The following is an 18,007-nucleotide window of genomic DNA, read 5'->3' as shown; positions in this document are numbered from 1 at the left end:
GTATTAGGTAATTAGAATTAAATTTTATTACTCTGTAACTTTACTCCAAAACATTTTTACTATTTGTAGCCCCTTACTGGAGTCTTCCAAACCTTCTTCCTCATTTTTTACTTACATATCCCTATCCCAACCTTCATAGCTCACTCCTGTAAAACAAAATGCACTGCTGTCATAATTTCAAACACCATCTGGTTTGAAACTTGGGCAAGCAGAATTAAGCTAATTAAGCCTGTCTCTCTTCTGTTCATTAATTGCTTTGCTACAGAATCCACTTCCTTCAACAACATTATGCTCTGAAAGAAAAATTTTCACTTTCAAATACATTTGCTGCCTGTTCAGCCACAAATAAATAATTTCAAATCGCTCTATGCTTTTGTTAGTACCAGCATGAAACCAAAGTTCGACAAGCTGTGAACTTTGCCATTCGTATATGTGGATTAGAAATCCTAAGAACATCCTTAATCCTTTCTTCACCAACTAGCAGTTTCTTCTCAACTCAAATTTGCCTATTATGCCACAAATACATTAAAAGGAAAAACTGCCATTTAAGCTGGTCATCCACCAAACAATGGGAGTGCCCAGGGAATACCACACCGTCCAATAATTGCTACAAGAGTCCAGCATGGACACTGAAGCAGCACATGGCATTAGCCATTAATGAAGATTGCCACATTAATCCTGAAGCAGCAGGAAAAACTAGCAATAGGCATTGTACCTACTACAGGAAGTGACTTGTTTGAAACAATCTCCTGTGTCAGCAGCAGAGCTAGGAATTAGTAGCCTAATCACAACACCTACCAATTACATCAGAACACAGATCTCTGAAATAATCTTTTTTTTTTATTATTTTTTTTCAGATGTCGGACTGGCATCATACACACTACTACTTCTTCAACTTAAAGACTGAAATTTTAAAATTTTAACCTGCCAAGCCTTACACATTGAGCATCAGACTCAGAGCTCTGCATACCAGTTCTTCCACATCCAAAGATGTGCATCAGAAGCCATGTGGCCCCTCTCTGGAACAAGAGTCAGGGGTGATACACAACTACCCCAATAGATGAGCTAGCACCAGGCAGGGCTTTATTTCCTAGGTGCCACCCACCTGCCAGCAAAATCACCTGCTGTCACTTCCCACCTCAACTGTCAACTGCACCAGTGACTCAATGCACAAGATCCCTATTTCTCCTAACTACATGGCATATGACAGTCCTCATTCCCACATGCAAAGAGAAAAAGAAAAAAAAAAAAGTCTAAAAATACCCAGGAGTATGGTTTAGTTTTTTATAGGAGAATGGTAATTGCTTGGGATCCAGAACAACTCACTCGAGGTTGTGGTTTGTGCACTGCCCAGAATGAGTACCTTTTCTAAAAAGAGCCTGCAAAACATCTAAATTCAGGCCATGCAGCCCTGGTTTAGTTTCTCCTGTGCCAGTCCCCACCACTCCCACAGCAGGCTTTGCTCCCTGGGTGATAATACTGCCTGTCCTAGATTACAAGCCAGCTGTGCCAAAGGGGACCTACAGGAGGTTTTGCCCTAAGTTTGATGCACAACTGCTCTTACTTGGTTCAGAACGCATCAGAGGGACCCAAAGCAGCCAATAAACCCAGGTTTTCTTACACCTCTCAAAGACTGAAAAAATTCTGCAGTTGCCCTACAACAAACTTTCATCATGGGGGTGGTATAAGTGTGATTCAAAACTGAAAGGACTCTGGTCTGAAAGTCAGTTTTAGCAACAGTGTCAGTGGTATTTTCTCACAATCTAGAAGAGGTGGAGTGACTATAGAACAGCTCTGAGAGCTTTTATATCCTGTATTTTAACAGGTTAAATCTGGCACCCTTAGAAGTGTAAAGAAAGGCTTTCATTTTCTCATACTGCACTTTACCAAGCTGTCTGCTGGCAAAGGCTTACGTGGTTGGGATGGTAGCTCTTCTATTTCCACAGAACACCCAAGTTCTGTGAGGGACCACCCATAACAAAGACCCATCCATGACATTCAATCACTTGCCAGACAGTTCTGATGAGCACATTTCCCCATCTTCCACAAATTATGCAAAATATCAGCTTTCTTTCGCACAGCTCTGAATATCCAGCTTTCCAGGTATTTGCCAAGTTTTTCACACTGCCTATTAAAAATCTTTCTGGGGTGCATTTCATGCTCATTTGGACCAGACATCTATTGCTAACTTTTGCCAATTAGACAGTATGCAAGGTTAAAAGAACAAAAACCAAACAGAACCAACCTCCTCCCTCAAAACAACTGGTGCATAGCTTGACTGTGTATTCCTACACACACACACTTCTCTTAATAACCCCTCTAATGTGGGAATAATGTTTATTCAGATCTGTTCCAAGATACCATATTATTAAAGCATATTTGCAATTGCAAGGCTGTAAACAAATTAAAGGCTTTCTCATTCCTAAAATTCAGTCTTGCAAAGGGGAAGCTCCCAGTAATGACAGTAATTTATTTTAACAAACAGCACGTTCTGACTAGGCTGGAAAACAAAGCCTACTTGCTCTTAAATATAACTGCCTTTGAACTACCTCTCCCAAGCTCATGGAGTTCAGATTGAATCTCCTTTTTCCCACAGCACCAGTTCAAGGTGCAGAATCCACAGCTGCCATCCCTGCTCATGCAGGGCACCCCCTTTCCAGTCCCTCTTCTGTTTCTGGATGACACTTGCTGAGCCCACACTGCAAACAGACAATTACACAGGTATGCAGCTCAACTTCACTATCTCACAGAAGTACAGACTTCAGAAAATAGAAATAGGAAGATTTAGAATAGATTTTAGGAAGAAATTTTTTACTGTGAGGGTGGTGAGGCACCAAAAGAGGTTGCCCAGACCAGCTGTGGACGTCCCTAGAAGTGTTCAAGGCCAAACTGCACAGGGCTTAGAGCATCCTGGCCTAGTGGAAGGTGTCCTTGTCCATGGCAAGGGTTTGGAACTAGAAGATGTTTAAGGTTTCTTCCAAACAAAAACATTCTGTGATTCTTTGAGATTCAGTTCAAGTTGCTAAATGAGAACTTGGTATGAGGGAAGAACAGAATTCTTCTGTTCCCTCATTATCTTGTATAGGAATCTTGTTCACCAGATCTAAAGCACAACAACTACACACAGATGCATAAGTTTTGGGGTTGGGGTTTGGGTTTTGTTTTTACTGTGGAATCTGAGTCTGACTTATCCTGATCATCCATTACTTTCTTTCATGCAGCAACCTTACCTGTTCATATTATCTGAAAGGCCTTTTTAGGCAGTTTCTCTTTTTGAATTTTCATTTAAATTCACCTCTAAAATTCTCTTTACAAGTCACATCAGTCAGAAGTACAATTATTGGGTAAACACTCCTTGTTATGGCTGAGGATCAGAGAAAAAAAAAATCCCAATCTGCTTGCTGCACCCCTCATGTTGCTGTGTGCATTGTGCAGGCAGGTGACTCTGCACCCCAGGAATCCAGCAGGGCTCAGCAGGCTCAGGTGACAAGCAGGGCTTGCTCAGCACTTGTCTTGGGCAACCAGAGCACAGACTGGAGCCAGCAGGGCAGGCTGATAAACTTGATAGAGAAGGACAGAAACTGCAGTGAAGAATAAACAGCCTGAGAAGGCGGGAGAGATGGGTAAGATACAGCAGAAGAGAGGCAGCAAGTCTAAGAAAAGCAAAATTCCTTTCTCCTGCACTTACCCTTCTCTCAATTCCTCAGAATTCATCAGAAGGAATTGAGAGGAGGGTAAGTGCAGGAGAAGTGAATGCAAGTTGTGGGGAGGCAACAGCTTTAGGTGGGCTCAACAGAATGGAAAAGCCTAAACCAGCAACAGGGTGATTGCTAGGAAGAATAGAAAGAAAAGAAAAGGAAGAGAAATAAGGAGGTGGCACAGAAGAGTAGTGCCTAAAATGAGAAGGGATGATTGAGGGAGGAAAGGCACAGAACTAGAGAAAGTGAAAGAAAAAATGGACCCAGGTGAAAGATGGAATGAGATGAAGGTGTAATACATTGGATAGGGCAGACTTAGAGAAAGAGTGAAAGGTAAATGGAATCTAAAAGAAAATGACACATTGAGAAGATAAATCTATGTATTTTTTTAACAAGATAAAAGCAGACATTTCACAATAGTTTTAAAGACCTTTTAAGTCAGTTGGGCATTTTTCATGCAATGGAAGGTTCTTCCAGGAGCAAGCTGGTAGAATACGAGGGAGCAGACAAATAGCAGGGCCAAGCTGTTCTTGTAGGGTACCATGAAGTTTCTTACCTCCCATGCAAACTAAGTATTGGGACTGAATCCTCTTAGGCTTTCTTAAAACAGCTTGTTATAGGATCTAGGGTAAACCAAACATTTTGGAGAAGGGAAAGATACAGGTTGCCTTATTACATTTTGACTCAGATCTTCTAAACTGATCATGCTGATCACTTGGGGAAGTACCCCGAGATTGCATCTGCCTGCACTGCACTGTATCTATCTCACATCCTCATTACATGGCCCTACTAACAGTCCTTCCCAACAGAAAAGGGTCACAGAGTCCAGTGACAGCAATGACAATGCTGATTAAAATCAGACATTTCTATACAAGATCTATAAATTATACTGCATATAGGTTTTTAAATTAGCTGATTGATTTTGTTATAAACAAATGTGCTCTTGATTAAATGGAAATTTGCATGGCAATATACTATTTTTAATTAAAACACTGAGGGCTTTCACTGAAAACAGCCACCAAACTTTCATCCTTAAAATGCAAATATTTTAACTTTAAGCAACTGAAAATCAAAACTCTTCCCCAATGAGAACTCTTACCTTTTTTTTTTTTTTAATTATAATCCAACCCACAACCATTCAGGAAATTTAGAAATATAGGTATGTGTGCACACATGTGTTAGCTAAAAGTTGAACCACCTCCAGTGACAATTCCAGCTTTCATACTTAGAGGCACACAGACAACTCCTCAACATGCACCTGGTAAGATGTGCAAGGGCAGGTGTAATGCTATAGTTATACACATTTTTGCATACTTCTGGTATTCCAACAATCCAGGCACACTATTTTAGTAAAGAATACTAAATAAATAATGGATACCTACTAAGCTTATCACTAGTTTCCTAGAGGAAGAAAAACAGTTTTCTTCAAGAAAATAAAAATATTTTAAAACTGCAGCGGACACCATCACACACTTTCACTAAACCACTTTGTCCCACCAAGTCCAGCCCTACCCTGGCCCTATTAGCAAAACCAGTCTCCCTCTGGGAATTTGCCTTACTGCAGATATCCAGCTAAGCTGCTCTAAGTAATCAAACTCTTCACAACATCTTCATTCCAAAAGAATTGTAATCCGTGCATAATACCTCCAAGCCCATTTTCCTTTGTTGTCTCCGTTTTGACAGTGGATTGATTACATGTCTTCATCTTTGAGGTGTTAATGGATTCCAAGAGGGAGACAAACTCTAGAAAGTTAGATTCGTTGGGCATCTGACCTTCTTTAGCTTCTAGATCTGATTTAGAGGTTGGTAAGGTCTTTTCTTTGTCAGATACCTCCACAAAATTCTTACTTAAAAGCACATCTGTCCCACTGTCTACACTCAACACCCGCATGTGCCTCTTTTCATGAGCAGTTCTGCAGGACTGCGGGTCTAGGTTATGCAAGTCTTCCTTAGAACTTAAATCCACAGTCTGGACATTTTCCAAAGCATTCTCCTGATTTGGATCTGAACAAGTGTTAGTTTCTAGAGGTGTATTTGCTGGGTTGCTGAGCTCCTTTACTGCATCACCCGATTCATAGCCAGAGCATTGGTTGGATGACAGCTCTGCCCTCAACATTTCTGGAGTTCTGTCACTTTCACTAACTTCTGAGCAAGGCTTAGCTTTACTGTCATCAGACAGGTCAAACGTGATAACAGGGATTCTGAGCTGTTCATTAGTTTGCTGACTTGACCAGCCTGCTCTAACTACACCAGAGTCAAGGGCTGAGCTTGTTCTCTCACTTTCCAGGGCCTGCAAGTGGACAGAGCCCGGTAGGTCACTAAGGGTGGTGTTTGGTGTAGTACTCATCGTGATGACAATTTTAATGGGCTCACACAGCTGGTCTCCAGGAACAGAATTGTCCACAAGTGCAATGGCAGTCTCACTGTCTGAGCAATCAAGGTCCTCATGGCTATTACCAGCATTGCAAGAGCTTTCCATCTGCTCGTGCTCTTTGGTTGCAATAGCATTGCACTGTGGGCAGTTATTGGTAAAGTCTGTCTGTGGTGATCCATCTGGCAATATCTCTCTTTTGTAGCTTTTAGGATTACTTAAATGGTCTGAAATAACTGAATTTTCACTGTCCCATGGCTCTGAAGAAACTCCAGTCCTTAAAATATCACCTTGTGATGAAGAAATATTGGAAAAGTTTTTAGCTACATCTCTGTCCACAGGAATATCTTGGGATCCATGGTGGCCACAAGGCTGTCCATTCAATCCTTTTGCATTTATTCCATCACCAGGAAATGTTTCCATGGCAGCTGGTTTTGTTGCTATTGCTGATGTGGTGGCACCTGAACCGGAGGTTGTAGAAACAGGTAATACATCTGCTTTGATACAGGGTGAGGTAGATGAAACTGGTGGTGTAGCCTGATCTTCTAGTACCATAACACCTAAGAAAAAACATTTGGGCATTAGGTCTCACATGAACACTAAGCATTATTAAAGTATGATCTTTAACCAATAAAACCCGAACCAGAGCAGAGCAAAGGAAGCACAGATGATGCAGCTGATTAAAACAGCTCTAAAGCAACGAGGGCTTTTTTTTGGTAGCTACATATGAAATACTACAAAAGCAAGATAGACTCCATCCAAGTCAGGACAAACACAGCAGCATAGTCAAAAAGCTGAAGAAACAGCTAGTTTCAAAATCAAAATGTTTTAGAGAACTATCCCCACTTAGGGAGAGGTGAAAGAAAGAATAAGCCAATGCTGCAGGTTTGCTACATCACTTTCTGCAATTCCTAAATGGTCACATAGGATATGGTGATCAGCCTTAACAAAAACAAAACAAGATTTAAAATATTAAGACATCTCAAGTGAGATGGAAGTGTAGACAAAGTAAGGTGTGCTGGAATATACAACACAGCTAAAGGTTGACAATCACAACAGAAGTTTACAGCACATGTTCAAGGATGCAATACAAGTGTTAACTTCCTAGTTTGATGCTTTACAGAGCTCAGAGCTTCCTAAGAATGTGAGGCAAGGCTCTTTCACCTCCCTGTATCAAAATGGGGAGGGATATTTGCACACCCCTTGAAGGGTTGCATCCCAAACAGCTTGGCTGACGTTTGAGAAAGCTTAGTCTGTTAGAATATCCTTGAAATTTAGTTCTAGCTCCTCAACTCAATCCTAACAGGAGGCACAACAGAACCTGCCATGGAGCCCTCTGTGCCATTACTTCTTGTGCCAAGCAATGATTAAACAACAGCTTAAGGACTTATAAAGCCTTTAAAATACCTCTAAGATCTTCAATCGTTTCCCGTGTTGGCAGGTCCTAAAAAATGAAAATAAACACACAAGAGTAACATGGTCATTTATTAAATTCTGTTGAAGGAAAAGAAATCTATCAATGTAGCTATCAGTAGCTATCTAATCAAAGGTTAATTACTGCATTGGTAAGGTGCTTAAAATCACTGAAATTTGAACATGTACCTTGCACAAAATGCAAGGGGTGGGTGAGGGAGATGGTTATAGAACAGTCATGCTCCAAATTGCATCACTGAAATTGTGTGTGATGTTTGGGGAGGGAAAAGAAAAGCAAAATGTTCTTTAAAAAAATTTTTGCAGTGCCTAATCCAAAACACTTTTTAAATCATTAAGGAATAGAATGTGTTCATCTGTTCCATTTATCCAGCTGTGTGTTTCCAAAGAACTAGAATGAAAAGTTTGGCCTCTAGCATTGGTAAGTATTTCTCAATGGAAAACTAGAGGACAGAGACATTAAATTAATATAGAATCATTTAGATTCCAAGAAAGCTTTGAAGGTCATTTAGCCCAAATCCCCTCTGCCATACACACACACTTGAAGGAGATACAGTTTGAGCAGGTTGCTCAGGGTCATCTCCAACAGAGCTTTGAAAATCTCCAAAGAAGGAGATTTCACAACTTCTCTGGAAAACCTCTTCCAGTATTTGACCACTCACATGGTAGGGGAAAAAGAAACAACACACAAATTACCAAAAACCAAAACAACTCCACAAAAAAGACATTAAATGTAATTATTTGATCTAACTGTAGGTTTCCATGGCTGCAACTGTTTCTTATCCTGCCACTGGGCACCTCTCTCAACCTGCTGTGTAACTTACTACTGGAAAACTGAAGTCAGCAGTAAGCTCTACTTGTATGGTTACAAAAGAGCTTAGCCTTACAAAGGCTGAAACATCCCATCTGCCTGTCCTCACACATCATGTTCCTCAATCACCTTGTTTGTCTCTGCTGGATTCTCATCAGAAGGTCAATGTGCATGGGAACTAACGGGGGAGCTCAAAACTAAACACAACACTCCATAAGGAATACTTCAGGAGTTAAAGTCAACAGACTAAGTGCATAATTAGAAACAAGACATTGAAAAAAATGACTGTGGCTCTCTTCTGACTGACAGGCACCAAAACTAAGAGGAAATTATTATTATTTTCTAAAATTTCATGGTGGTAGCCTGGCAGCAAGAACAGGAGACTTGCTTTGACAAGATCCAACCTACATGTTTGGAAGTGGGAGACTAGGATGAGATCCCAGGAAAGCATAGGTTTGCAGAATGGACAAATACCAGAATATTGGAGAGTAAGACAGAAACAAGGTGAAAAATATTTTACCTCATAAAAAAAAAAAAAAACCTCAACAAAAAGAACTATTAATGTCTCTGAATCACATAGATGCTACAAAAAGGTAAAAACACTCCAGGAAATGAAGAAATAGTTCTGATTCAGATCAGGATTTAAATAATTTATAGTAAATAGGGATAAAGGGTGGGTGTGGAGGAATATGAAGACAGAATGAAGTATCAAATAGCCACTTATTCAGAAATCACTAACCATCCTCTGCACTGACTGAGGCAGGAGTCCTGTAGAAAAAAATAGCACGGTATCACATAATTAAAGATGTTATCACAGTATGCAAGGGGAGTAGCTTAAGATTACACAGTGTTATTCTGTTTCTTAATTTTTTGAAAATTTCTTCAACTTATCATGAGTGTTTCCTATTTTTTTCTTTAATAATATTTACACACATCATTTTCATCACTTCATATGTTTGATTTATTAAGCACAGCCATTGGCGTTGAGTGCACATATAGGTACTTTTAACCTCCTCTAGATATCTCCTAGATTTAAAGGAATTTAAATACTGAAGAGATGTTTTTGGTTCGTTTTATAAGCATAAGTCTAGTTACACAAAACCAAATTATTAATGGTCGAGGAGCAGATCCTTTCAGAGGCAACAAAATAATGCTGACTGCATTAGCCTCTCCCTCCTCTCAAAGCAGCCCCAAAAAGCTAGTTGCTCTTGGCAAGATTTACAAAGGCCACTTGCTATCTGTAGAGCAGAGAGAGCCCTCCTAAGAAGTGCAGCATTATGTATGACAGTTTCAGCTCTGCAAAGGCAAACCTTTAGGACAAGGCTGACTGGCATACCCAGTAGATGCACCCCAAGGGAATGACCCTTCCTGCTTGGAGCAGGCCTGTGTTACAAGCAATGAGCACCTGGCAACACAAAAGCGTGTGTGGCGAGCTGTGGGCTGCTGGAGGAGTGCACATACTGACCGTGGCTCCAGGGGAGTCCTGCGAGGGCGGGGCCTGCACTCTGGAACTGTCAGGAATTGTCTGGGTGGAGCCGTTTGGGCTGCTCTCACCGGCGGCGCCATCCCCCGAGTTATTGCTGAAGGGGAAGCACACAAAAGATAAAGCAACACTTATCACCACAGGGCATCACTGCGAGCTCTGGGAAGCAGCTCACGAATCAGAACACAATGGGAACAAGTAGCACAGCACAATGAAGTAAGGGCACTTCTCTCCCCTCCAATGATAAAAGTACAGGGCTGTAAAAAAACGTAACACCTTTCTGCACTTCCTCCCTCACCAAGACAACTTGATAAAACTTAAAGAATAAAAACTCCTCAATGTAAAATGATTATGGTGTCTTCAGAAGCGGAGCTATGAGAAATAAAATAACATCTCTTCAACCTCCCTATGCCGATATAATGCCATTCAGCCCGCCTGACACACAAACAGATTTATTGGCACAAAAAGCAATCTGGGGCTTTTCCTTACACATATGACAATCAAGAGCTACTCCTTTCACAATTTTTGCTTTTTAAGTCCTGGAGTATGTAAGCCTTATCTAACTGCCTGTTTTCTGCAAACCTCACATAGGCTACTCGAAATGCAACACAGAGAGCACTAATATAATCATTAGACCAGAATATAAAGTTTTTGCTCTGGTCTAGGCAAAGTGAATTTACAGCTATTACTAATTTCACGTATTCTAAGGCAATTTATAGATCAGTTCCTTTGTGGATACACTGAACTATGCACTAACTCCTTTTACACAAATGTTCTACTAGCTTTACCATGGATATAAGCAGGCATTTTCAGACAAGGTTTACTATCAATAACCTAAAAATATTCTCTTTCTCAGGTATAACAAACAGAAATTCAGTTTAACAAAAAAACACCAAAAAAAACAAAAAAAAAAAAAAAACCCAGAAAAACACCACAGTGAAATGTTGAAAAGCATGAGGTTGGGCTTTTCTATTTGTACATGGGGCTGTTTTTTTCACCAAAAATTTATTTTTAAAATTCTTAAGTTGTATATAAGCAATAACATTATTTATCTGGGTGGTCTCTTTCCGCCATATTTTTTTGTTAACTGGCTTCAAAAACTGCTCAACCAACCTTGTCAACTATGAAGGTCTGTTTAAAAAAGTCTGTCATCCATCCAGTCAAAATAATATTAAGATCTTTATTTTCTGACCAAGTACCAATTAATGGATTGTTGTGCATACACAAATCAACCTGGGAGAAACAGTCACATGATTTAGCAAGCAACTTTTAAGTTATTCTACCTTTACTTCTCAACCAAAACAGCCTGAAAGGCATAACTCCATCTAAAATAAAAATGTTGTATGGGTAGTGACACACAGAGGCATTTCTCAGAAGAGTCTCAATGCAGGCAGACCTTGACTGTCCCAGAAACATCACTGCCAGGAGTGTAGCACAGATGTACATGTGTAAAGACACAGAAGAGCAGAAGCACAGAGGAACACAAACGATCTTGATACTACTTAGCTGGCACAAAGCTAGCAGTACCAACTGCAAATGCATCCAAAAAATACCCTAAGTTCTTTTATACACTGCTCTCTGTTGAAGCCTGACTGGTAGTTTTAACAAAGCTACTCAATTTAAGCTTGCTTTGGACATTTCTATGCTTCTGTCTCTTTTAAATATACCTTATTTCAGCATTTTTCACATCTGTCATAACACTTGCTATCACTGAAAGCCACTTGCCAGCTTCATTTGTTTGTATGACTCAAGCTTGAAAAACCAGCAGGAAGGGTTTATTTATTTATTCTGAAGAGTGTATAGCAGAACATTCTACCAATACACAAATCTGGAAAATGTCAGTAGTAGTCTTCATCCCACTACTGTTTTACCTTCAATACCAGCACAGCCCAGAAGCAGCCCTATTAATTCTATGCAAAGACTAATAGTACTTAGTCTTTGGATTGTTGTGCATTGCTGTGCATGTTGTGCCAAGTAATAGTACTTGGCTTCTCAGTAGAGAAGCTACAACTGAACTGCCTACCCAATGCCCCTGAGAAATATAAGCAGTACTAGCATTCCTCATGAACAGGACCACAGAAGCATCATAATTATCACAATAAAACATAAGGGGGAAAAGCAACTTATGCACCTAGGTGTGATCTGAGAGGGAACTTACTAAAAGCACACAAAGGCAACATGAGGTCGCCTTGTCTTCCAAAGTCATGATATTAGAGCATTTTCTTTACCAACAGGTGCCTGGCACTTCCTTGCCACTTCCCAGTGGGTAGGAGCAAGCATTTTAAGGCTTCCCCAGAAAACTTCTTGCAGGTTTTCTTCAGGATCTCTTAGCACATCCAGTACCTATCTCCTCTACCACTTTCATGGTGCCCAGCTACTGCCCAACCTGTGAATCAGGTGCAGCTCTGCCTGCTGCACCACAAGAACACTTCAGCTACCCATCTGAAAAGTACTAAGCAAGTTTTTGAAAGTGTCATTCTTTATACACTTGTAAGGAGCTTTCTTGCTTTCAACAGACATTTCTGCTGTGCAGGACCATGGTGCAAACTCACCCATTTTACATAATGTGCCAACCATGCAAAGAAAACCTTACCTACAATTTGAGGACTCAACTGCTTCTCCTTTTTGAACCTCTGTATCTTTACATTGCCTTCCATTTTTTCTTGAGAGCTTCTGTTGAATAACTTCGCCTTTATCAAACATAAGGTGTAAACGGTAGCTGATCACCTTTATTACCGTGAAGAAAACTGTCACCGAGCTGCAGTACACAAAAACTGTCACTGCATTTGCTGGAAAAGCCTACAGAAAGAAATAATGAGGACACAGTGATAACAGTTTCCTTTGAGAAAATGCTGTTAAAACTTGTAAATACAATATATGCATTGAGTTCTGCTCCCAGAAAAGGTTTAAGGGTTTCTTCAAGTTTCAAACCATTTCACAAGATCTATTCTTTTTGTTAGCTGTGGATATTATTTATTATCAAAATCAGCAGAATCTCACAATTGACAAACACTATAAAGCTTTTAAAAATACTGCAATCTCATGTTAATGCAGCTGCAGCCTTTCCTAAACTATGAATTCATAAAAACACAGACACAAAATGAAACATTAGTTACCTACAAACACAAAACCTTTAGAAAATTCTGTCATCTTACTCTATATATCAGTTATGACTCAATAGCAAAACACTGTCATTTGATGTCTGTTTTCTAATGCCTCACAACATGTTCCCAAATACCTTAACCACTGAGGAATTTTAAATAATTAGTCAGGACTAGTCAAAACAAATGAATAAAAACACAGTTAGAGAAGCATCCTGTCCCCACTGACATTCAAGAAGTGAGTGATTGGCTATGTGGTGCTTAGTTGCCAGCTGGGGTTAAACTATGACACAACTTCTTTGAATTCTTTTTCTAAAGTACATAATTGTTAATTTGCAGCTGTCTGTGATCTGTTTGATGATCTGTGATGAGCACCACAGCTCTTCGTCATTAAAATTAATTACAGTTCAACTATAATCTGTAAAGTTCTTTCACAGACATGACAGACTAACAACTTTTTTATATATAAATACTTCCTTAAAGTAAAGGGCAAATCATAGCAATGGACAGTTGCAGTTATAATTGAAGTACCAAAGTCTTTACCATTATAGTCATGGAACATGTTTATGTATTGTTACTACAAAGCTGCAGTCTCACAGTGAATTTAATCTCTCAAAGTTTCAGGGATTTTATTTAAATAGAGATTTACTACATTCTCACACAAGAACAACAACAAAAAAACCCAAGCAACACACAAAAACAAAAAAGGTTTTCAATACTCAGGACTTGCTAAAAGTCTGCTGAAGGTAATTTTTAAGAATGGTCTTTACTTTGGTACTAAACCAATCATTTTTTCAAATTCATAAATAAATCACACCAACCACACAGATAAAGGGAAGGGAACAAGGCATGCTTATTTCATCTTTAGAACAAGTCACCACATTTATCTTGATGTTGAAATTAATATGTTGAATCATTTCTGTGTTGTGACAAGCAAGTGGGATGCAATTCTGATGCTGCTTTTGGCTCATTGGGACTTCATACCATCAAGATGCACACATGAAAATTTTCAGGCGAATCCTTTTTAATGACTATTCTGATTCAGATACAAAGAATCTGTTGCACAATAGTGGAGGAGCTATTTAGGACATACGTACTACCAATGATCCCTAATAGACAGACATGACTTTCTACAAGTTGAGGCTTAAGTCTGGTAAGAGTACATCATGGTACTGTGTAAATACCAACTCCCAGCACACCCTTCAGTTATTTAGAACTCAGGCCAGGAGAAGATCCATTTGCAAGGTCATGTTCTCAGGGTATAAGGCTTAGTAGATGAGGTTGAAGAACTTGAGGTTAAAGAATTTGTGGTTTATGACTAATGTTTTTACAAAACGAGTAAGAAATTGTTTGGTTTCACAAAGAGCGGCAGCCAATTATCTCTAATGACTGCTTAAGAGAGATTTGTTCACCTTCCAAGGAATCTCTTCAACTATACACTAAAAGGCACAGATCAACCACTCATTATTAAATAACAACTCAGAATGGCCCACTAAGAAAAGAAGTGCTTTATAGGTGACATTCATAAAGCTTAATAAATATTATATGAATAATGTCAAGAGGACACAACAAAAATAGATTTCCAGTAGCGCAGCCTGTGCGTGCAGAGAGCACGCCACAAGAGAGACTCAAAGGAAGCTCCTAGATTTTTGAGTGGAAAACAGGGCCAGTTATAGCAAATGCTGAGTGCAGCATGTGCTCATCCCTGCCTTGTGACCAGACCTACCGGAGCTGTGCCCCGAGCCAGCCCGTGCTCCCTGTGCCCATCTGTCTGGGACACGCTGTGTTTCAGAGTGCTCACCACACCAGACACCAATGGCATCTTGTGCATCTTTAGAACTCTCAATCTTGGGGCAGGCTGAGTATACAAGCCAGCAGATTGCTCTCTGTGCCCATGAGGAATGAGGAGACAGATGATAATGGAAAGCCCTCCATTCTCTGAATCAGGCCTCTTGCATAAGGTACCAGTGTCATATGACTGCAGCTGGTGTTCCCAGGGACAGACAGGTGAAAGCTATCAAATCCATGCTAAGGAGGAACTAAGTTACAGACCACTGAGGAATTAGATGATAGAGTCACTTTTGATGCACTATAGTTATAATTAGCCTGGTTTTCTATGAAAATGAGGTTTTATAATCACACCATGTGTCTGTGTATTCATCATCTCCCTCCATCCCCTCAGATGAAAGGTAGCCAAAGAATTAAAAAGTTATTCAGCAAACTTTAAGAGAATACACCCCACTGGGCAAGGTCACAGCAGCACACCTCCTCCATTAATGAGAGGAGCCCACACAGTTCTCTGACCTTTTGATGCCACCCCAGTGACAGGAAAAGCTTCAATTGAGTTGACATCTTATTAGAAGCTATGAAAAAAAAATCCACAAATACAAATTCATTAGAAAGCGGGCTTCATGACTTCCCACAGGTTTCTATGGAAGCTGTAGCCCTAGTTTTCTTCATTCTTTCATGCCATTAAAAACTCTACCATAATGTACTTTTTGTTCTCCAGTAGCTTCTGTTGTTGTACCCTGCACCAGAATAGCGTGGGGTCACAGCCAGAAATGCAGGCTGGTGTGCCCCAGATGTGGCCCAACTTACTGCTGCAAAGGCAACAGGGTTGACATCACCACCTAAGGAGCACCTTTGCTTGGGGCTTCTGCCTGCCCAGAGATTGCTCTCAGAAGAACAGCCACACGCTCCTTCACGTGTCTACTGGCATTATTTGAGTAGCACAAAGGTGGAGATGACTGAGATAGGCACATAAAGGTATGTAACCTTTGAACAAAATACCACACCTTGCCAATTGGGCTGAATGATAAAGGGTGCTTAGACCCTGATGCATCCCAGCCACTGCTTGAGCCCCTGAGGCATCTAGAGCAAGGCAGTGCTGCACCTGGGCCTTGCTGTCTGGGTGTGCTACAGAACACAAATGAGGGAACAACCAAACAAATGTTCAGTCAGCCACTACCATCAGAGATATGCTTGGCAGATACGACACTGGGGCCAAAGATCCATGTTTATCTGTAAATTAAGGCAAATCAATTCCAAGAGATGTCCATCACACAATATAAAATATGGGAAAGCAGGTAGCAAATAAAATTCCAGGGGTGTACATTGAGTTCTCAGTGTGTCCTCCCACACAGTAAATACAGTACGTAACAGGGTAGCCTATCTCTCTGCTGCAGAGATATTCGTATCCTTAACTTTTACAGAGATAGAGTGGGGTAAAAGGCAGCCAAGTGGGACTGGCAGCAGCTGACACACTGCTAGTTTTATCACAGTTTACCTCTGAGTAATTTATGTGCCCACACCCTTATACTGCCATGTTGTACTTCTCCTACCACAGCATGATCTGAAGATCTAGTGCACGAGAAGTAGCAACCCTGTCAGTTCAAGGGTTCCCTGTCCAACAAAAGGCAGGAGAAACATTGAGCAGGTTGTTCTGGGGAGTCACCCCAACACAATGCACCTTCTCTTGTAGCTTGTAAAATAAGCTATAGTACAGTATTTCCCAAAGTTGCATCTCTAGGTCACTGGTGTTTTACTGTGGCTGAATACTAAAGAGTTATCACTATTTTCATGTGCAAAACACCTAGGGATCCTCAACTGTTTGGTGGAAAAAGATAACTTTAATTCCTAATATATTATGAAAGCTGATGTGGCACAGAAGAGATCTCATAATTTTGAAAGTTGATTTGAACAGCAATGATACTTGAAATATCCAATGTACATTTTTAATGTTTAAATGATAAAGAAAATAACGTAATGGAAACACAGAGCTGCATTTTCAGGGGCAGAGAAAGCTAATAAAGGAATCCTTAGTACCAAAATAAGCTATGCTGAATAAGCTAGAGAAAGAAATTCTCCATCCACACAACAGAAACAACTTGATACTTTAAGCTTCTCAATGCTACCGTCAGCACGCCTCTGCTGAGCCACTGTGAAAAAACCAAAAACAGATGGATGAGTTTTGCCATTTGATTCAAATCACACTGCTTCAGAGAGACTTCCTGACTTCAACAAAAGACTATCCCAAGCAAAGGAAAAATTTAAAAAGCAGTACTTTGATCTGTTTTCATTTTGCCACTTCAAGAAACATCACTGACTGCTTTAGCTGAATCCAAAATATTGGTGTCAAGTGTGTAACATATCACCCCAAACATTACTGAATATTATAACAAAATTTCTTATAAACCAGAAAAAAACCTTTCCCTAAAAAGCAAGTTCAAGTTTCTAAGTGGCAAGAATAGATGTCTTGAATAAAGTTTACAAAGCCTTAGAAACAAGCCACTTGAAAACAAGAAAATGTGTAAGAACATAATTACTGTCAGGCAGCCATCATAATAAACCCTTTATTCTTATCAAGGACAAAGGATTCCCACAGCAATGTGTTAGCTCAAGAACACAAGTCCTGCATTTAACCAGATGATTCATCAGAAAGTCAGTCTGCAGAAAAAGCAAGTCCATCTAGGTAAGCAAAGATGATGCCCAAGAGATTTCACTAGATAAGTTACATTTCTCCCCTTTAAAAAATGACTTCTAGCTTAGCTCTGACCTAGAGTCCAGTGTTCTTTTGTGCAACCCCCACACTTTCTTCAGTTCAGAAGTTTCCCACAAGGAATCCTTCCAGATACATACTTTTTTCAACTAAAAAAAGTTAGCCTTCAATTCTTTTTCCTTTTTAATCACACTTATGACTTGGACAGCAAATCCTACTATGCAAGACAATCCTACAACTTGCTAGTTTGCATAGGAAATATGCAATCAATCAGAAGAAAGCACATTGTTATTCTGGTTCATTAACTCCATGAGCCATTCTTACAGGAATTCACTGCAATCCATGCCACAAAATCCAATACCAATTCACGTTTAAAAATACAAGATTTGCTTTCCACTGGGATTGCAGGGGAATTCATAAATGCTCTTTGCTTTTGATAATCAGGCCCATATCTGACCATGTAGGGTGAAGAAATCCATTTAGAAGTTGAGAATTTAGTTGAGTCACTCCAGGAACCAAATGGATGGAAAGGGCTTCTAACGGAAGCAATATTACCCTATAATCACTGAAGGACACACCAAAATAGATTCGACGATCCAGCACACTTTAAGCTT

At 40.0% G+C, this 18,007-nt stretch overlaps 1 protein-coding gene across 1 annotated transcript in view; it reads right to left on the bottom strand.

Annotated features, from left to right (window-relative positions):
- The window catches only part of PCNX2 (pecanex 2), a 151,802-nt gene that overhangs the window by 133,047 nt on the left and 748 nt on the right, over positions 1 to 18,007 (bottom strand). Inside the window, exons 2-5 of the mRNA XM_063151627.1 lie at positions 12,388 to 12,593; positions 9,777 to 9,891; positions 7,477 to 7,513; positions 5,343 to 6,629 (exon numbers count right to left, since the gene is read on the bottom strand). Of these exons, the coding sequence (XP_063007697.1) occupies positions 5,343 to 6,629; positions 7,477 to 7,513; positions 9,777 to 9,891; positions 12,388 to 12,593 (1,645 nt within the window). The remainder of the gene's footprint in view (positions 1 to 5,342; positions 6,630 to 7,476; positions 7,514 to 9,776; positions 9,892 to 12,387; positions 12,594 to 18,007) is intronic.

The sequence above is a fragment of the Melospiza melodia genome, chromosome 3 (assembly GCF_035770615.1).
Source record: "Melospiza melodia melodia isolate bMelMel2 chromosome 3, bMelMel2.pri, whole genome shotgun sequence".
Classification (NCBI taxonomy): Eukaryota; Metazoa; Chordata; class Aves; order Passeriformes; family Passerellidae; genus Melospiza; species Melospiza melodia.
Note: the sequence above shows the minus strand (reverse complement) of the source record. Positions and strands in the feature narration are given on the sequence as shown.